Consider the following 18597-nt stretch of genomic DNA (forward strand, 5'->3'; position numbering starts at 1 on the left):
TTTTATAAGGCTGTAAAACAACTTATACAATGTAAACAAATGAAGAATGATAATTATTGCATTTCTGTCTCATAAACAGATGTAATCTGCTGTAAGAGGAGTGCAGTTTACTAGATGAAGTGAAACAGACAGATTTAGGTTACTGTGTTATGTTCTTTGCTATAAATATGAGTAGAATGAATATGTTGTGTCTTGTTTTTTTATACTTAAAGACACAAATAAGTCTGAAAATTTCATGGAGCTTCTTGTTTAGTACATCCTGACCTGATCTACATTTCATGCCCCGTTCCTCATTCATAAAGAAAAAGAGAGGAATTATGTTTAAGACTTGGATCACCATGAATATCAATCTAACACAAGGTACATAAAAGTTCAAATTTATACAGTAAATAAAACATAAGTGGAGCATTTTTTGTACAATATATGTTTAAACAGAGTCGTAATATTGATAATGAAGCAAAGATTGTTTAAATTGAACAGAAGGTAAGGTTTGTTCTCCAATGCACATCCATAGACTAATGCAGTGGTTCCCAACCTGGGGTCCAAGGAAGTCCACTGTCCTCCTGTGCTTTTTACACTTCGTTTTTAACTTTTGTTTGTTTTTAAATAGGGATGCATGGTTTCAGCTGCGTGATATGGACATTTAGAGGTGACTGAGGCAGAGACTGGGCTCACACAACTTGTGTAGGTGATCAGGCACTCACAGGGGAGGTCAGGCGAATGCACATTGGTGTGAACTCCAAGAAGGCTGCTGGTCCCGACGGTATCCCAGGGAGACTACTGAGGGACTGTGCCAACCTGCTATCGGAGGTATTTACCTAAAGGGATATTTCAGTATCTTTTATCAAGTCACATGAGATATGTAGCAGTAGAAACTGCATTAGCTTCCAGGGATTTCATCGAGCATTTCTCCTTTAAGAAGGACTCACTGGTTGTACCGGCCAGGAAGCCAGGCTATACAGTGTAACAGGGTACAGTTTCTCTCCATAGTTTAGTGAGTTTTGGGTAAAAGTGGGCCACAAACAATGTTGGCTCAAACGTACACACTATCAAACATTTTTGAAGCATTTTATTTTTTACCCAGAAAGCCTCTGTGTTTTGTCACTATTTTGTGAAGTAAGAGCACACAGCTGGAAGCCAAAGCCTGTATTTAGCTTAAAAAGTGAATTTTTGTATCAGCAGGCAGTATTAAGAACCGATATTTGGCTTGCACTTATAAGGAATGATGAGAATTGTGTTTTAACCTCCTTAGACCCAAACTTTCATCTGTTATGTTTTTGTTTATTTTCCAGTGAGGAGAGGTTTTCTTCTAGCCCCTCTGCCATAAAGCCCCGGTCAGGGATGAGTGTCCTTCTGGAACTTTGTCCCATTTCCACACAGGATCTCTGGAACTCAGTCAGAGTCACCATCAGGTTCTCGGTCACCTCTCCTACTAAGGTCCTTCTCCCTGGATTTCTGAGTTTGGCTGGACGACCAGCTCTTGGAAGAGTCCTGGTTATGCCAGACTTCTTCCATTTTAGAATTATGGAGGCCGCTGTGCTCTTGGGAACTTTCAGTGCAGCAGAACGTTTTGTGGCCTTTCCCAGACCTGTGCCTGTCAAAAATCCTGTCTCTGAGCTCTGCAGGCAGTTCCTTTGACCTCATGGGTTGGTTTTTCTCTGATATGCATTGTCAGCTGTGAGGCCTTCTATAGAAGTGTGAATACTTGGGTCAATGTGATATTTCAGTTTGTATTTTTGATAAACTCGCGAAAAAATGTTTCCATTTTGTCATTATGGGATACTGAGTGTAGATTATTGACAATAAAAATGATTTTAATCAGTAATGTCAGGCTGCAACATATCATTGAATAAAGTGAGGGGGGTCTGAATACTGTCTGAGGTAAAGGTTTGCTTGATTCTGTCGTGTTGTGGAAGATTGTTTTTTTCTTGCCCCTGCCTTTGCATATTAGTCAGAGTCAACGTCACACTTCAAATACACAAGACACAACTGTCACTGATTATCTAAAAGTAAGGGTTTGCAGTGAAAATGTCCTGAGGTCATCCATGTGCACTAATATGACCACTAGAGGGAGACAGAAAGCTGAGAGTCAGTGCTCAACTGGTATAAACTTCTGATTTCACTGCATCTTAAATATATTTGATAGCATTGTCTCTTTGTTTCAGGAAAAAAATTCACCTGGGTAGTTATGATTATTGTTATTGTTATTGATTTTGTTAATATTGATATGTTTTTAAGAACCTTTTGTGATATTGATTGAATAATAATCAGCTGTATGTATCAGCTCCCTTGTGTCCTGAGATAACATGTGGTTATGTAACTGGTGGTAGCACGCTCTGGCAAAAATTCATGTTTACTAAATTATCTGATTCATCCTCTCTCTGAGGCAGGAACGAGTGGGTTGTGGTGTGGTATTGATACAATACACTTCACTGGCCCCTTAGAGAGATATGTTCTGGATTAAGGATTTAAATTTGTGCTTGGTTCATGGTTCACAGATGTGGCTGTCCAGATGAACAACTCTGCTTTGTATTTGTAACCAAAATCTCCCTGAAAATTTGTTTTTCTCTGGTTTTAAGAGGAATCCTGATGTTGTCAGCAGAAACGTGACAAGATCGCATAATTAAAGGAAGAGTTTGAGGCTATTTTTGCATTTCCAATATTATTCTTTCTATTTGCTTTCATTTATTAAAACATGAAATACACACTAGAATTATTCCAAGAATATAAATCCGGAGAGAAATCGCACATGGATTCAAAGCAGGTCTGACTTAAGGTGACAAAAATTAGTTCCTTTATTTTAGTGGGCTCTAATTAGCTCGGAAATTTATATTAGCGAGTCCCATCCAAATTCAGGGCTCTAAAAACAATGACCTCTTTCTTACTCTTGATGAGCTTTAGAAAATTAAAATCCATCCTGGCCTTAATGTCTCTAAAATAGTCCAGAGGTGGGCCCAAGGGTTTAGAAGCTCTGATTTTGAGTGGTAAATACAGTTGTGTATCATCAGCATAGAAATGAAATATCATATTTTGTCAAAATGGACCCCAGGGGTAGCACATTAAGAGGAAAAAGATTTCGGCCAAGTATGGAGGCCTGGGGGACTCCACATGGAAGAGGGGTTGAGGAGGAGGTGGCATACAAGGCCGGCAGAGAAACTCCTGTCAGCCAGGTAAGACCTGATCCCCTCCAATGCACTAACTTCTACCCCCACCCAGTGCTCCAGTTTGATGGTTAGGGTAAAATATCACCTAATTACCAGAAAATTCCCACAATACAGTATTACGAGGAATTATTCATCATATTTAATATTTCTCCTAAATATTAAAAAGTTATTACTTGGTTAAATGTCAACTTTTACTAGGTAATTACAGCCTTATTCTTGATAAAAGCTGTCAAATTACTTGGTATTTAGAGCACATTAAAATAAAGTGCTACCATTAAATCTACCCGTACTGATCTGAACAGTTTACTGATCAATATGTCGTTTAGAAAGGTTACGCTACTTCTTTCTTTCAGTTAACTGTAATAGTTGCTGGTTTCTTCCCTATCACTATTAAAATCTAAATTATAATTTCAAGAGTTTACATAATGATGCAGAAGTCATAATGTTCATGGCCTAAAGCCTGTTGGGTCTACATTGAGGTAAATGAACAATTAAGCTTTTGTGTAATTGAAACTTTCTAACAGTCTAACACTTATTCTTCGATCTGCTGACACTTTTTCTGTTATTAATCTCATTAAAACACATTTTTACATAAATGTCCTCCTGTCTTAAAACAACCCTGCTTGTTTCCATATTAAAGCTGTTGTGCAATCACCTGATTTTGATCAGTCTCTTGAAACTGTAAAGTAGGTACAAAGAAGTAAGGTACAAAAAAATTTGATGGACTGCTGAGGTAACACTTGGTAAAGTAAGTGCGGCTTAACCAAGAAAAGGCTGAATAGGTAGCTGGTTAACGAGGGGTTAATAGCAGTCTATCTGCTAGTTGTTTTGTGTTTTGACCTTCATGGTGATTATATTTAATATTATTCAATTATGCATTCAAGTTTTCTAAGATGTTAATGAATTTGTTTGACTCTTTTAAAATGTGGTTATATTTTCCATACTGTTCTGTTTTGACCTTCAAGGTCACCGTACTACAGGTTCATCCATCAGTGATCGATTTGCTGCAGAGCAGACAGCTGCTGTTTTGTATTTAGAGATCAGAGATTAAATTAATTGTCTGATTGAGTCGTCCCATTGTCTGACCAGCGGAGGTGAACTCAGTTCTCCCTGACATGGTTCTGACGTCCAGATCAGATCAGATCAGATCCCCATCCTGATCTCTATCACTCACCTTGATGGGGAAGTAATCCCGCATGTAGTCCCAGAGTTTGAGACCACACAGGTAGGGTACCCTGCGGCCTCCTCGTGCTGGAGTGTCATAGTCGATGTACCACCAGACCACGTAGAGCACGCTGATGAGCCAGAAACGAGTGAAGAGCAGGTAGAAGAAGAGCACGATGCAGGTGGGTGCTGAGGAGAGAAAACGGCAAGAAATAAAAGACTTACCCGGTTTATTATGCACACTAATGTTTATATGTACAGTCATGGACAAAAGTGTTTCCGGAAAAAACACAATTTCTCCCAGAAATTGTTGCAGTTGCAAATGTTTTTGGTATACACATGTTTAATTCCTTTATGTGCTGAAACAACACAACAAAAACATAAGAAAAAAGACAAAACTGACATAATTTTACACAAAACTCAAAAATGGGCTGGGCAAAGTTATCGCCATCCTTTCAAAACTGTGGGTAAACCATTTTATTTCAAGCATGTGATGCTCATTTAAACTCAGCTGTGGCAGTAACAGGTGCTGGCAATATAGAAATCACACCTGAAGCCAGTTAGAGTGTATAAAAGTTGACTCAACCTTTGTTTTGTGTGCTTGTGTGTGTCCCACCAAGCATGGAGATTGACTGTAGCTCCACCAAAAGTTTAGGCAGGAAATCTTTAATCAGCCTGCTGGTTTCAGCGTTCATTCTCCCCTACTCTTTTTCACTTGAATAGCAGCTATTCACATCACCTGGTATCACCAATCTGATTACAGTGCTCCACTCCCTCAGTTTTAACCAATTAAATGGCTGTTATGTGGCTTTCTCCCACTCCAGTTCATTCATGCCATCGTAACATTCAGCCCTCCACTTCTCCATCAGTTCCATCACTGTCTTCATCCCTAAAGTCTCGGACAGCATCATTAGTCATCTTCTGGCCTACCCCAGTCTTTGCAGCATGGTCAGCCCATCCCACCTGCCTCAGATGACATCAGCATCTCTCCCAGTTTCCAGACTGTGGTTTAAAGCACAACCCGTGTACATGGGCGGCCATGTACAGAACATGTGAGTTTTTATCATGAATGTACTGATAAATATGTGTTTAACATGAACTATTAATGCTACTAACAGCTGAAAGGGGAATCTCTGAAAAATTGATGAATTATAAAGTCATTCCTGATCAGTCTGTTTCATTTGTTTTTAGAGTTGGCGGGGCTAACAGTTGATGATCACTGCTATAAAGATAGATGTTGAAAATCTGTCAGTTTTGTTCTGGCTGATTTAAAAAAGCAGAGACTCATTTTTGTGCTTTTAAAAGTTACATTTCATAGTTTGGGCTGGAGATGAGTGTTAAAGTGTAAAAACTAGCATTACTCATTTATAAGGTCAAGAAAAGCAGTGACAAGGTTTAAATTTATCTCTCAAGGCCAACTCCTTAATCTTTTTGTTCTGGTTTACTTAAGGAGCATGTTTTACACTGTAGTGTGGGTTTTTAGCATGTAGAAAATTTGGTTTGATTTGGTCTATTTTTTCACAAAAAGAAGTTTTGTTCATTTATAAAATATCTAATGATTTGCTGGAGTCCAGTAAGGAAGAGATTTTCTAAAGATGGCAATGGGTTGTCATTTTATTAATAACCTGAAAGATTTTGTGCTTTAGTGGAAACAATCAGGCCTCCAAAGCCTGAACAAACACTACAGGGCATGAAGAAGTTTTTTTTCAGTCAGCACTAAAGGCTGATCAGATCCCAGCAGAGGAGGTCAATCTTAACCGTGATGCTGGACCCAACCAATCAAACAGGCATGATTCAATATTATTTAACTACATCTGCAAAGGTCCAGTCACTCATCCTCTCAAGGTTTCAGCCATTTCCCAGAACCGTGAAGTTCTTTGAAAGCTTCAGTCAAATAAATCTCATTAATAGTTTCCAGGAAACTATTTTTTGATATCACACCCACAGCCGTGAACATTATCTTAAACACTTTCCATCCTGATCTGGCATAACAGCAGTCGAACTCATGACATGAATGGTTACTACAGCATCATGTGTCTGGATAACTTTAGCTCTTTTATGAATGGAGGGTGTCTGCTCTGTATCAGTAACCATCAGTCCTGCTGTGATGACATCAGAGAGGGTTAATGTGGTTGCTGACAGCAGAGTCATGCTGTGGGAGGATACGCTGCTTTGATGACAGTAAATTCAAATATCTTATGACGCAGATCTTTAGCTGTAGGTCTAATTGATTTGGTTTGAACATAATTATCAGTATGTGGCTGCCAAATGTCATCTAACTCATTTGTTTGTTTCCATCCTTCTCGCTTTTCTGTCCACTTATATCTAAAACAGCCTCAGCAGAGGGTTCAACATGAGTCTAGTTCTACTCCAGGTTTCTGCCTGGTATAAGAAAGGTTTCCCTGCACCTGTAACCAAGGCTGCCCATAAGAGGGGGAAAGTGGAGAGCTTCCAGGGGCTTAGCCAAACTGGGAGCCCATGGAGGTCAGTAAAATCATGGTCCATTATAAAACTAATCTGTGATACTCTGTTTTATTTTCAACCTGAATTATAACCACTCTTATTAAAGAAGCAACAAATCAATTGTATTTACTTATGCTGTAGTACAATATAGCATTTTCAAAATGTAAATCCATTTAGTGAAAACAAAATTACCTTTTTTGGGTAAAGCTAACAATGTAGACAGGCACATTCAACTAAACCATTAGGACACTTACGTCAGACTTCATTGCTAAGCTATGATGTGCTCAAATGTCAGAATACCAGAGGATAAAGTAGGAGGAACTGAAATAACCGTAAGGGGAAAATGATTAAACCAAACCTGGGGGCAGTGCTAACTCCACACATGACATCATGCAGGGACAATCTAGGAACGGCTTGTTTCAGCACACATTTTCTGCAAGGTGGAGAAAGATAGGGTAGGAAGGAATGGATTTTTCTGGTACTTGAGGGGATTGTGGACAGGCCAGGGGCACATATCTTAGTGAGAAAAGCCTGAAAATAGATTTTGTATAATATGTCCCATTTAAAAGTAGCAATAATGGGCTAAGAGTGGCATAAATTGGCTCAAAGTGGCCAAAAAGGGCAGTATAAACAGTGAAAAGCAGTTAAAAAGTGGCAAAAAAAAAATTGTTTGAAGTGGCAAAAATTTGCAGAGATAAGGATTTTTTAGCGTCTTTAGAAACAGAGAGAGCAGATTAAACCTGCCGCCTTTGTAAAGTGTCTTTAGATATCATTGCTTATGAACTGGTGCCATATGAATGTAAGGTATATACTGAAAATACCAAGGTTCATCAAAACGCACATTAAAGGGATACGTCAACATTTTGGCAAATTCGCCCATTGCCATAATTCCTATAGTCTTAGTAATAGGTTCGTTACCTTCAGTTGTCGGTGAAAGCTATTTTTAGATCGGCGCTGCCGAGTTTGGGCCTGCTGTGCCAACTCAATGTAAGCAGACAGTATTCCGGTTTTCCCTCATCAAACTCATCAAATACACAATCCAACAACTCCAAACAACAACTCTTGTGGACAAGTTGTGACCTCTACATTAAAATACTCGGAACTATTTCTTGAGTAAACCACTGGGCGGAGAGACACAGTGCAGCAGCCATGTCTGGAGTGTAGTTCCAGCTTTGCATTTAGCTTTAAAACATCTCTGTCTCGTAATGTTCCATGATTAATTCATAGCGTGGTGAATGTACAGGTCACAACTTGTCCATGAGAGCGTTTTGGAGTTGTTGGATTGTGTATTTGATGAGTTTGATGAGGGAAAGTCGGAATACCATCTGCTTACATTGAGTTGGCACAGCAGGTCGGACCTCTAAAAATAGCTTGCACCAACAACTGAAGGTAACGAACCTATTACTAAGACTATAGGAATTATGGCAATGGGCAAATTTGCCAAAATGTTGAAGTATCCCCTTAATGCTGATACAAATTATTCATCAGCTAATAACTTTAAATCAGATTTAAAATCAGTCTAGAATTACATATTTTTAAACCTATTTGATAGGTTGAAAAGATGATACTCTAATTTTGTCACATTTTTCACTGTTTAGATTAGAGGGGTCCAAACTATGGCCCTAGGGCCAACTGCAGACGGTGGCCTATTTTAAAATCACCAACAGCAAATTCTAAAATCCTCAGAATTGACTTTGTAACCCTTCCCACCTTGAAAAAAATAGTTCTACCAAAAACCTGGACTTTAAGTGATTAAAATACATGTAAATTTTCCATGTATTTTCATTACATTACCTCAAGGTAAAATATGACATTAAAGTAATGCTTAAAACCTTGTTGAGAGAGCTTGAAATAATTGAATAACTTGGGTCATATTTCATTGAATTAGAGTTATGCAAGCTTGAGCAAAAAGTTGAAGTATTAAATAAGTTACTAAATGTAAACTTCAGGTGATCTTTCACATAAACTTTATTTGTTAATTTAAATACACATTAAGAAAGTTTTATCTTCCTAAACAAGATGCAAATCCACAACCTTTGTGTTGAGAGGCATCAGAACTAACCATTACACCACTGTGTGACCTGTATGGTGACAGTCATCTGTGACAATATTATCAGTGTGTGCTGCTGCTTATCTTGGCCAAGACACTCCTGAAAAGAGATTTTTCATCTCAATTAATTTTTCTCCTGGTTAAATAAAGGTTGAAAAAAAAGTAAAATAAATGTATTTGACTTTATGGACCTGCTGCTGACCGGCACCTGACAACCTGGGTTGTGCACAGGGATCTCGGTGTAATGTGTTCTCTCATAATAATCTCAAGCAAAACTTCCAAATGAGTACTAAAACTTTATTGTCCTTTCCAATCAAACGTGAACACTGACTTTAAAACTTGATACAAGAGTGGTTTCACTCCATTGAATTGCATCAGCCCAGTCGTGACGTTACCTTTGCTTTCGCACATGTGCCCCGCCCCCTTTCAGAGAAAGTTACAGCAAATCCATCTGATCATGTAGAGTTTACCCAAACTGCTTTAAGTGTGTTTATGCGAAGTACATTTATGTTGGGTTTAGTTATTATTGTTAAATAACATTTAATTTGATGTAATTTAGTTACACTTTACTCAAAAATCTGTTAAGATTACTCAGTTTTTTAGTTTATCTGAAGCATATTTTCATATTGTTTAGCTATAATGATTAAATAACATGTGATATGATATAATTTCACCCCAAAATAAAGCTTTACTGTTACTAAGCCTAGAATCTTTTCTTTTTTCAGTGCAGACTGTTAGATGCCAATGACTATGTTCCTCATCTCTTCTTGAATTTCTCTAGATGGCGCTGTGATGTGTTGCCTTTAGAGATATTTTAGCCTGAGGCCTTTTAGCCTTCACTTTGTCCGACAGATTCTATTTAAGAGATATCTAGATTCAACAGGTCTGACAGCAATCAGGCCTGGGTGTAGTTATTGAAATTGGGCTCAGCTTTAAACAAAAAAAAAAAAAAAAGAAAGAAAGAGTTTATTACATGATTTAACAAAGGAGGACTATTATTGTTTCATGTAGGACCAGGCAGGTTTGGATGGCTTTCTCCCCTTCATGAATTAAAGGTGCAGATTGAAAAATTTGATATCAGCGACATCTAACAGTCAATTCTAGATTGCAAGGCTCATTTCTCAGGTGGTAACCATGGCAACCAGTGGAATTTAAATAAAATGTTTATCTGTTATTTGGTTCCTTCTATGTTACCACAGAAACATGACACACAAGATGGCGGCAATCGATGAAGGGGCCATCCCTATATATGAATAAAAGGCTTAATCTGAGTTAATTGAAAAAAATATATATATTTTTTTCTTTCATATTTAGGTGATTAAATACTAATCTAGTATTTATGGTTTGTTCTGCTAAATGCTACCAGGCTAAATACTGCACACTGCATCATTTAAAAACTGCATTTTGTAGTTACTCAGGTTATCTTTGTCTATTATCACAATTTGTTTAATGGTTTGAAACAAGGAATAAAAAAGAGAAAAATAAGAACTCAGGAAGAAATCATTTTACATTGATTGGACATTTGCTCTGCATGCCAAAAAACAACAAAGTCTGTTTTTCACTAACATATTCCGTTTTTTAACATGTCTTATCCTACACTGAAGTGTTTTTTTCTAATTTTGACACGCTAAAAGTGAGCTATATCAAAGTGGCTGTATCATTCTGATGTTTTTATGTCTGTGGACCTCAGAGAAAACAGTGCGGGCATCCCTGGTTTAGGTGAACTACTGTCATCCACTACTCACTCTAATACAGCAGAGGGCAGCATGCTCATTCATAAATCATGCACTAGGATGTGTCCACAAGTATCCTCGGCTGAGAAAGGTTTTAAATTTCTGTCTAATTCAGACAACTTTATTCATCCCAAAGGTAAAATTCAGGTTTAGCAGTGTACCCACGCGTGCCTTTACAGACCAACATTAGACAGGAATGTCAGAGACAATAAATAAACAGTACATTAAAAAAGATGCTCCCTGGCACTGCGACTCCCTCATGTGGCCCCTTAAGTAAGTCTAGCAAATGTGAAATCACTGTTTCATTTGATGAATCTACACCTGCCTTTTAGCCATCATGAATCATATATGTGCATACAATATAATGACAACTGTCCCAAAATAGGGTGGACAGAAAAGCAGGATATCTGCCCACAGGTTAAAATTACATTTTTATGCATGCATTTATTTAACATTTCCAGCCATCAGCTGCAGGCTTGAATCCATGACACTGAATTTTCTGCATGTGTATGTGCTGAAAACTTAAAATAATTTCTCTTTTAATGAACTAAATTTAGCTTGACTTGGGAGGCTGATGATACAAGTTAAAGCCTGCAGAATGAGGTTTCTGGTTTGACTTTTTATTATCTAAAACAGGAGAAACTCTCAACAGCTTAAGATGCTATAAAGACTGGTTAAAAAAATCTAAAATGTACCGTGCATTATGCACCTGAGACTTCCTGCAATGACCAAACCAACCAAAACCTCTCCTTTCTACCTATGATCCCTGAAGCAGGTTTACACTCCCATTTCCTGCTTAATTCTGTTAGTTCAAGGCTCCTGATACTACCATCACAACCGGGCCTTAAGTCATTCCTCTCCTCCACCCTGTCGTGTCCCTGTTGGTAGAATGAATAACCCAGCGCCAGTCGATCTGGTGAGCCCCTTTCTAACTTTGATAAGAAAAAGCTGAAGACCCAACTCTTCTGGGAACTCCTATATACACCAACATCGACTCTTCTCTGCTGTTAGTCACCTGGTACAATGAGATAGCCAAATACATTTGATCTGCTGAGTCCTTTTCTTTCTTCTTATGAAGTTTTAGTCCTAGCACTTTGTGAACAACTCTCCACTTTAAAGTTAAATCCTTTAAGACCCTGTTAAGTGAAATCCTAAACTTTGTGCCTTAGCACTCGGTTGGAATGAGGCTGCCGTAAACGTGAAAACACTGAGCTCTATGTGTGACTAAATTCCAGTTTTAGTCCAGTTTTAGCTGATGCCACTACCTTCACTGGAAGTTAACAGGCAGTTACATGTTGTGTTTTTGCTCATTGTGAGGTAAATTTCCTAAATCTATCGGCCACAGTGGACTCATTCATTAAAGTATCATATTGGAGAGATTTTTGCCAGAAAACAGTAAATATAAGTCCCAACTCCTGCCTCTGCTCTGGCACAAAGCCAGACTGCTGACCTCTGATCAGAAGCATTGTTTTTTAAATCTGAGAAGATAGTATTATAAGTGGGCGGGGCTTCAGCTTATTCAACAGACTCACCCACACATCCTTGAGTAGATTTTACTAGCTCATTTTTCATGATTTTAAAGCAAAACTCTATAAACTTAGAGATGATTTTTATGACTGAAATTGACCTTGTGGTTCTTAGTACAGTTGCCTGTCATACAAAAAACCTTAAAGTAAATATTTTTATCACTGTACAGGGACTTTAAAATTAAGTGACTTAGATTATGAATATGATGATCCTGAGATTGTTCGATTGATTGATTTGGTAATGATATAAACAGCAGTTTGTTTCACTTACTGATGTTTTACTTTTCTGTCTAGGTCAGATGATCGTCATTTTAGTTGAAAGCATCTGCTAAATGAAAGTCTAACACTTCACTCACTCTGTTGTTTCATTCCTTGCTGCAGAAAACTCAGTGCTGTTTCTTCTTGTTGAAGAGTTCCTTTTTTGAATGTCGTCTGTTATTGTTTTTAGTCTATCTTTGTAGATTTGTGGCTTTTTGGTTGTTCAAGGTGAATTTCAGGTCACATGTGACTCACAGTTCTGTAATTGAATCTGATTTTTCCACATTTATTATAAAGCAACACTAAGGCACAACAATTTTTACACAAAGTCAAACTTGAATTAAAGGGCATTGTGAGAGAAATAATGTAAAAGAGATTTTTTTCTTTGTATTTTATTACATTATGTGGATCTGTTCCTGCAAAGATAATACTTCACAAACATCAGAATGGGTCATGTCAGGTTAATGTTTACTTCATTTATGGCCGTCACAATAATCTAACAACCCTGACGCACTGACGTCACATGACACACCTCCATCTAACTACACAGCTGTTAGAAATGAACACAACCTGCTGCTGTGCAGCGATGATAAAAACAAGTTTAGCGGTCAGAGGTGTAAAAATGGCTGCTGCTATTAATGTGCTTTTATAACCTTTAAAACCTTTAGATGAATTTTAGCTCAGTCCTTTGTAAATATATTTTAATTTTATATGGTCTATTATATTCTTATAAACTTTTATTCTCAACCTGTTCTTGTTTTGTTTTGTTTTGTTTTGCTTTGTTTTTTTACCTACATGTTCTATTCACTTTTAGTTCTTGTGTTTTATTATATATGCTGGGATTTTGGTCTGTCTTTGTTCTGATTTTCCTACCCACCTTAGTTGTACAGCCCTGTGTTGATATAAATCTGCTTTATACAACCCTTAACCAAACATTTGGGGCATTGTATAAAATGTAAACAAAAACAGAATGCAAAGCTTTGCAATCTCTCAAAATTGATGGCAGCAAAACATCTCAAAAAAGTATGAACGGGGCAACAAAAGGCTGGAAAAACAAAGGGCACTAATGAACAGCTGAAGGAGCATTTTGGAGCTAGTAAGGTTAACTGGCAACAGGTTAGTAACATGACTGGGCATAAAAGGCGTATTTTAGAGAGGCAGAGTCTTTCTGAAGTAAAGATAGGCAGAGGTTCACTGATCTGTGAAAAACTACATCAGAGAAAATTCCCTCAACACAAAACTTCAAAGACTTTAAATACCCCGCCATTCAAAGTGCATAGTCATCAAAAGATTTGGAGAATCTGGAGAAGTCTCTGCGTGCAAGGGACAAGGTCAAAGGTCAATATCGGTTGCTTGTGATCTTTGGGCCTTCATGCTGCACTGCTTTACAAATAGACATGATTCTATACTGGAAATCCCTGCAGCTCAGGAACATTTCCAGAAATCATTGTCTGTCAACACAGTTCACCGTTCCATCCACAAAGGCAAGTTAAAGCTGAAACATGCAGAGAAGAAGTCACATGTGGACACAATATGTCGACTCTGGGCCAAAGCTAATTTAAAATGGACTGAAGCAAAATGGAAAACTGTTCTGTGGTCAGATGAATTAAAATTTGAAATTCTCTTTGGAAACTACATATGCTGTAGTCCAAAGACCTCTTTCTCTGATGGTATGGTGTTGCTTTAGTGCCTATGGAGTGGGCAGCTTGCACATCAGGAGAGGCACTATCAATGCTGAAAAATACATAGAGGCTTTAGAGCAACATATGCTTCTATCCAGACAATGCCTCTTTCAGGGAAGGCCTTCACTATTTAGTCAATGCAAAACTACATACCACATCCTTCACAACAACGTGGCTTCACAGTAGAAGAGTCCAGGTGCTAAACTGACCTTCCTGCAGTCAAGACCTTTCATCAACACAAAACATTTGGTGCATCATATAAAAAAAAATCTGACAAATAAAGCCCAAGTAGATAGAATCCAACATTAGACAAGAATGGGACAACATTCCTTTCCAAAAAGTCCAGAAACTGGTCTCCTCATTTACCAGACATTCTTAAAAGAAGAGGGGGTGCTAGATAAAGGACAGCATAGCCCTGTCCCTACTTTTTTGAGATGTGTTGCTGCCATCAAATTCAAAATGCTTTAAACTTTTAACGAAATGATAAAATGTCTCAGTTTCAACACTTGATCTTTGTTTTGTTTTATTGTGAATAAAATATGGATTTGCAAATCATTGTAATCTGACTGTATTTAGATTTTAACCAGCAGCCCAGTTTTTTGGAAGCGGCGTTTTAAGTAGATCTTACAAAAGTTGACTTGATTAGTAGGTTTTCCATAAAAAGAAATTACATGGAATTACATTTTATCCTCAAGAAAAGTGTAATTTAGTCTCAAACTATCCACCAACCCAATAAACAATGAAAGAAAACAGAGGCCTGATGCTCATGCTGTAAAGTTTGGGAACTTTAAAGTCTGTCCTGTCAAACAAAAAAGATATTTTGGTTAAATATCAGCAGCAGCTTTTTTTGAAGCAGTTACATCTAAAGTACTCAGAGGGCAAACATTATGTAAAGGGTTAGATTGTACTCTGCTCAGGTGAGATCTGTTTGGCGCCCTCTTCTGACCGTTCAACACTTCATGTCAGTTCTTTAAACCATTTTCTGTATTTTTAATGTCACTCTTTAGTGAAAAGCAGCAACAATAACATGTTTGAATGTCTTCAGTAAAAAGCAAAGAATAACTGCAGGTATGGCCTAAGTTACCTTCAGTCTTTCACAGACTCAGAGCTCATTGTGAGATATTTACACCTGTAATCCTGCAGACTCACCCAGGGCCAGGAAGGAGTAGACCCACTGCAGCACCGCGGCTGTCTGCAGCCTCCTGTGGAGCGGGGTATCCAGAGGGGCAAAATCAATCTTCATGTTTCCAGAGAGAAGAGAGACGAACCGAGGTGCTGCAGCCGGAGGAGAAGAAGAAGAAGAAAGAGCGAGAGAGGGAGAGAGAGAGTGAGGTAAAGTGGGTCCAAAGTCTGTGTTTCTCACCTCTCTCACCTCTATCACCTCCTGTTGACTTTGTTATCTCAGAGACCCAATCAAAGGTTTGATTAGTCAATCCATATCTGAGACATCTGACCATTGACCCCACAGGCAAGCAGCTGCAGAAACACAGGAACACATGAGAGCAGAACATAGAGGGCCTAAATATGACAGGGGAGAGAAAGGAAATGTGAGTTTAAAAGATATTTCACAATAAAGTTTTTATATATATCACATTTATAACAACCATAGATGCTAAAAGGGCTTTATGAGCTTGAAACACTGTAGATATATAAGTTAAAAGAGCACTAAAATAGAGTGGAGAAGAATATAGTTTCATAATCATAGCCAGTTTTACTGTTAGGAAAAGATAAACAAATGTCTGAGGCCTTGTGTACTAAGGGGCCTCAAGATGTGAAACAAATGTGGGGTTTATTTCAAAAATTTTGTCAGTTATTAAGATGAGTACTTTTGACATAAAAAAGGGTCCAGAAAGAATGAAATAGCATCAAAATAGAGCTTGAAAGTCCAAAACATTTAATGGGAAGGACTCAAAGCCTCCCAGTGAGTTCAAGCTCCCAAAAAGGCCCAAAATATCTTCATATCATGCAAAGCAACATGGATCCATATAGAAACGTCAAATCAGTAAAATAACGGATCACTGCTTTTTGATAACTGCAATAGTTGACAAAAAACTATGCTGAGGTGGGCTCAACTTAAATACAGTGTATTTGACAAGTATCCCCCATTTGTGTGTTTTACTACGGTGGCCCTGAAGGCCAACAGGATTAATATTTCAAAAGTGCAAAATACATTTCACGAACATAAATACATTTCACAAAACACAACACATTTCACAAAAACAAATACATTTCACGAAACATAAATACATTTCACAAAACACAACAAATTTCACAAAAACAAATACATTTCACGAAACATAAATACAATTCACAAAACACAAATGTGACATTTGTGAAATGTACTTGTGTTTTGTGAAAGTTTTTTGTGTTTAGTGAAATGTATTCATGTTTTTGTGAAATGTATTTTGCACGTTTGAAATATTAATCCTGTTGGCCTTCAGGGCCACCGTATTTTACACTTTCTTTGATTTTCTAAACTAATCATGGTCAATATTATTCAACTTTTTTTACCAAAAAAATACAAAAGAATAACTCTTTAAAATCAAAGTGAAAACAGGTTTCTGCAGTGTAATGTCAATTAATTAAAAATATGTAATGTAAAATAAGTGTAAAATATTCACCCTTTCAAAGTGACTGGCCTAATTCAACAGAGGTCCAGCCACTTGGTGCTAGTAGTCTCACAATTAGTGAAATTAGGGATCACCTGAGTGCAGTGAAGGTGTTTCAAGGGATTATAGTATAAAGACGCATTTGTCTGGAAGGTCCAGTCACATCATGCTGTGGGGGCACTTCTTAGAAGCCGGCCCTTAAACGCTTTTAAAGGTAGGGAGTAAAATAAATTCAGTAATATATATAGGAAAATCAAGGAGGACAATCTTATTCAGTCTGAAGAGAACTACAGCTCGGGAGAAGATTTATTTTTACAGAGACACTGACCCAGCTTCACAAATGTGCACACCTGATTGAGACCTATCCACAGACTCAGTGCTGTGATTGCAGCCAAAGGTGCATCTACTAAAAACTGATTTGAAGGGGGTGAATATAGACAGTAAGTTTTTTATGTTACATGTTTTTTGAAAAAAAAAAAGGCATTACTTTGTAGAAATCTGTTTCCTGTTTGCCACGAAAAAGTGTTGTTGTTTTTTTTTTTAAATTATTATCTATCAAATAGAGCCAAATAATATTGTCCATGAATATAACCACTGTATCTGCTACAAAGTCCCAATACCAGCAGTTGGCAGTAAACTCACCTGGTTCAAGCTGCAACGGCTCAGTTCACAGAGATGTAAACGTACCCTGCAATGTTTTAAAATGGTCGTATCATTGGTCTGAACTTGCTTTAACATGAGATGAGCGACTACTTTTTGCACAAATTTGGAGATGTCCTGCTGTCGTGTACCTCTGCATTTTCCTTCTTCTGTTAAACAATAGAAGAAGGCCTCATCATCAATAAGTCAATTGGCATGTTTTCAGGTGTCAAAAATGGCCTATTTTGTTTTGACTTTGAGTCTTAATGTCAACAAATCCCTCAAGTCCATGAAGTCCCCCTGCTTGGCTTCGACAGTAGTGTAATTCTTCCCATACTATGTCTACCTTTATTTCCTGTCTCTCCTCAGCTGTCCTATCAAAATAAAAGTAAAGAGGCAATCTTTAAAAGACTTGGATGATCTTTTAAAATGCTGATCAGTCACCCGTGGCCCACTCAACACACAACACTGAGACAATAGAGGAACCAAACCCTTTATCTTCTTTATATTTATCTGTAATCTGTTCCCCTCATTAACTTTTATTAGATTGACATTTGCCGTGGCCATGACAGCCACTGCATTCTGTTTTGATTACATCTTCATGAATATTTGATTCATTCAGGGCTTATCTGCCATAATCACCTCATTAACACAATGGATACTCCATCAGACTGTCTGTTTATGTTTACCTGCAGATTCTGACTAAAATACTTTTATGCAGTTTAACAAATTATAGTAGAAATACAACACACACTTTGACACATCCCTTACGGCAGCAGAGTGATAGTGTCTTGTTAAAATGAGCTGTCAGCCTTCATTATAAAAAAAGCTCATTCAGATAATGTGCTTGTCTTTTGATGTCTTAAAATGGGGGTTCAATCTGAAACAGGCCCTAGGGCTGTGCAATGAGTCGGCATTATTCATGGATTCTACTATTTGCTGGCACAGTCTGCCTAACATGGAGAATACTTTGTGACAAAGGCCGTTTTTTCATGAATCAGGGGTTTACACTTCAAAGTGGAGCCTTTGATAACATCAGCAAGCTGTATTTTAGTAGTAATGCTAATCTTATTTAAATTCAATACTATAAGAACATCATTATTCTTTAAATTTATTCACTGATCTTACCATAAAGCTGCTCATCCTCTACAGCAGGGGTTCTCAACCTTTTCAGCCCCTGACCCCCAAAATAAAGGTGCCAGAGACCGTGGACCCCCACTGTACCTGAAGGTGGTTGAACAGCCATGCTCAATCAAGAATAGTTAAGTGCAGACAAGGCCATCCAAAATGGGGGATAAATGGGAGATCT

At 37.8% G+C, this 18597-nt stretch overlaps 1 protein-coding gene across 1 annotated transcript in view; it reads right to left on the minus strand.

Annotated features, from left to right (window-relative positions):
* The window catches only part of mogat2 (monoacylglycerol O-acyltransferase 2), a 61222-nt gene extending 45903 nt beyond the window's left edge, over window positions 1-15319 (minus strand). The window contains exons 1-2 of the mRNA XM_041801879.1: window positions 15190-15319; window positions 4339-4517 (exon numbers count right to left, since the gene is read on the minus strand). Coding sequence (XP_041657813.1) covers window positions 4339-4517; window positions 15190-15283 — 273 coding nt within the window. The 5' untranslated portion in view covers window positions 15284-15319. The remainder of the gene's footprint in view (window positions 1-4338; window positions 4518-15189) is intronic.
* Window positions 15320-18597: the final 3278 nt, after the last annotated feature.

Source organism: Cheilinus undulatus, linkage group 12, assembly GCF_018320785.1.
Source record: "Cheilinus undulatus linkage group 12, ASM1832078v1, whole genome shotgun sequence".
NCBI classification, from domain to species: domain Eukaryota; kingdom Metazoa; phylum Chordata; class Actinopteri; order Labriformes; family Labridae; genus Cheilinus; species Cheilinus undulatus.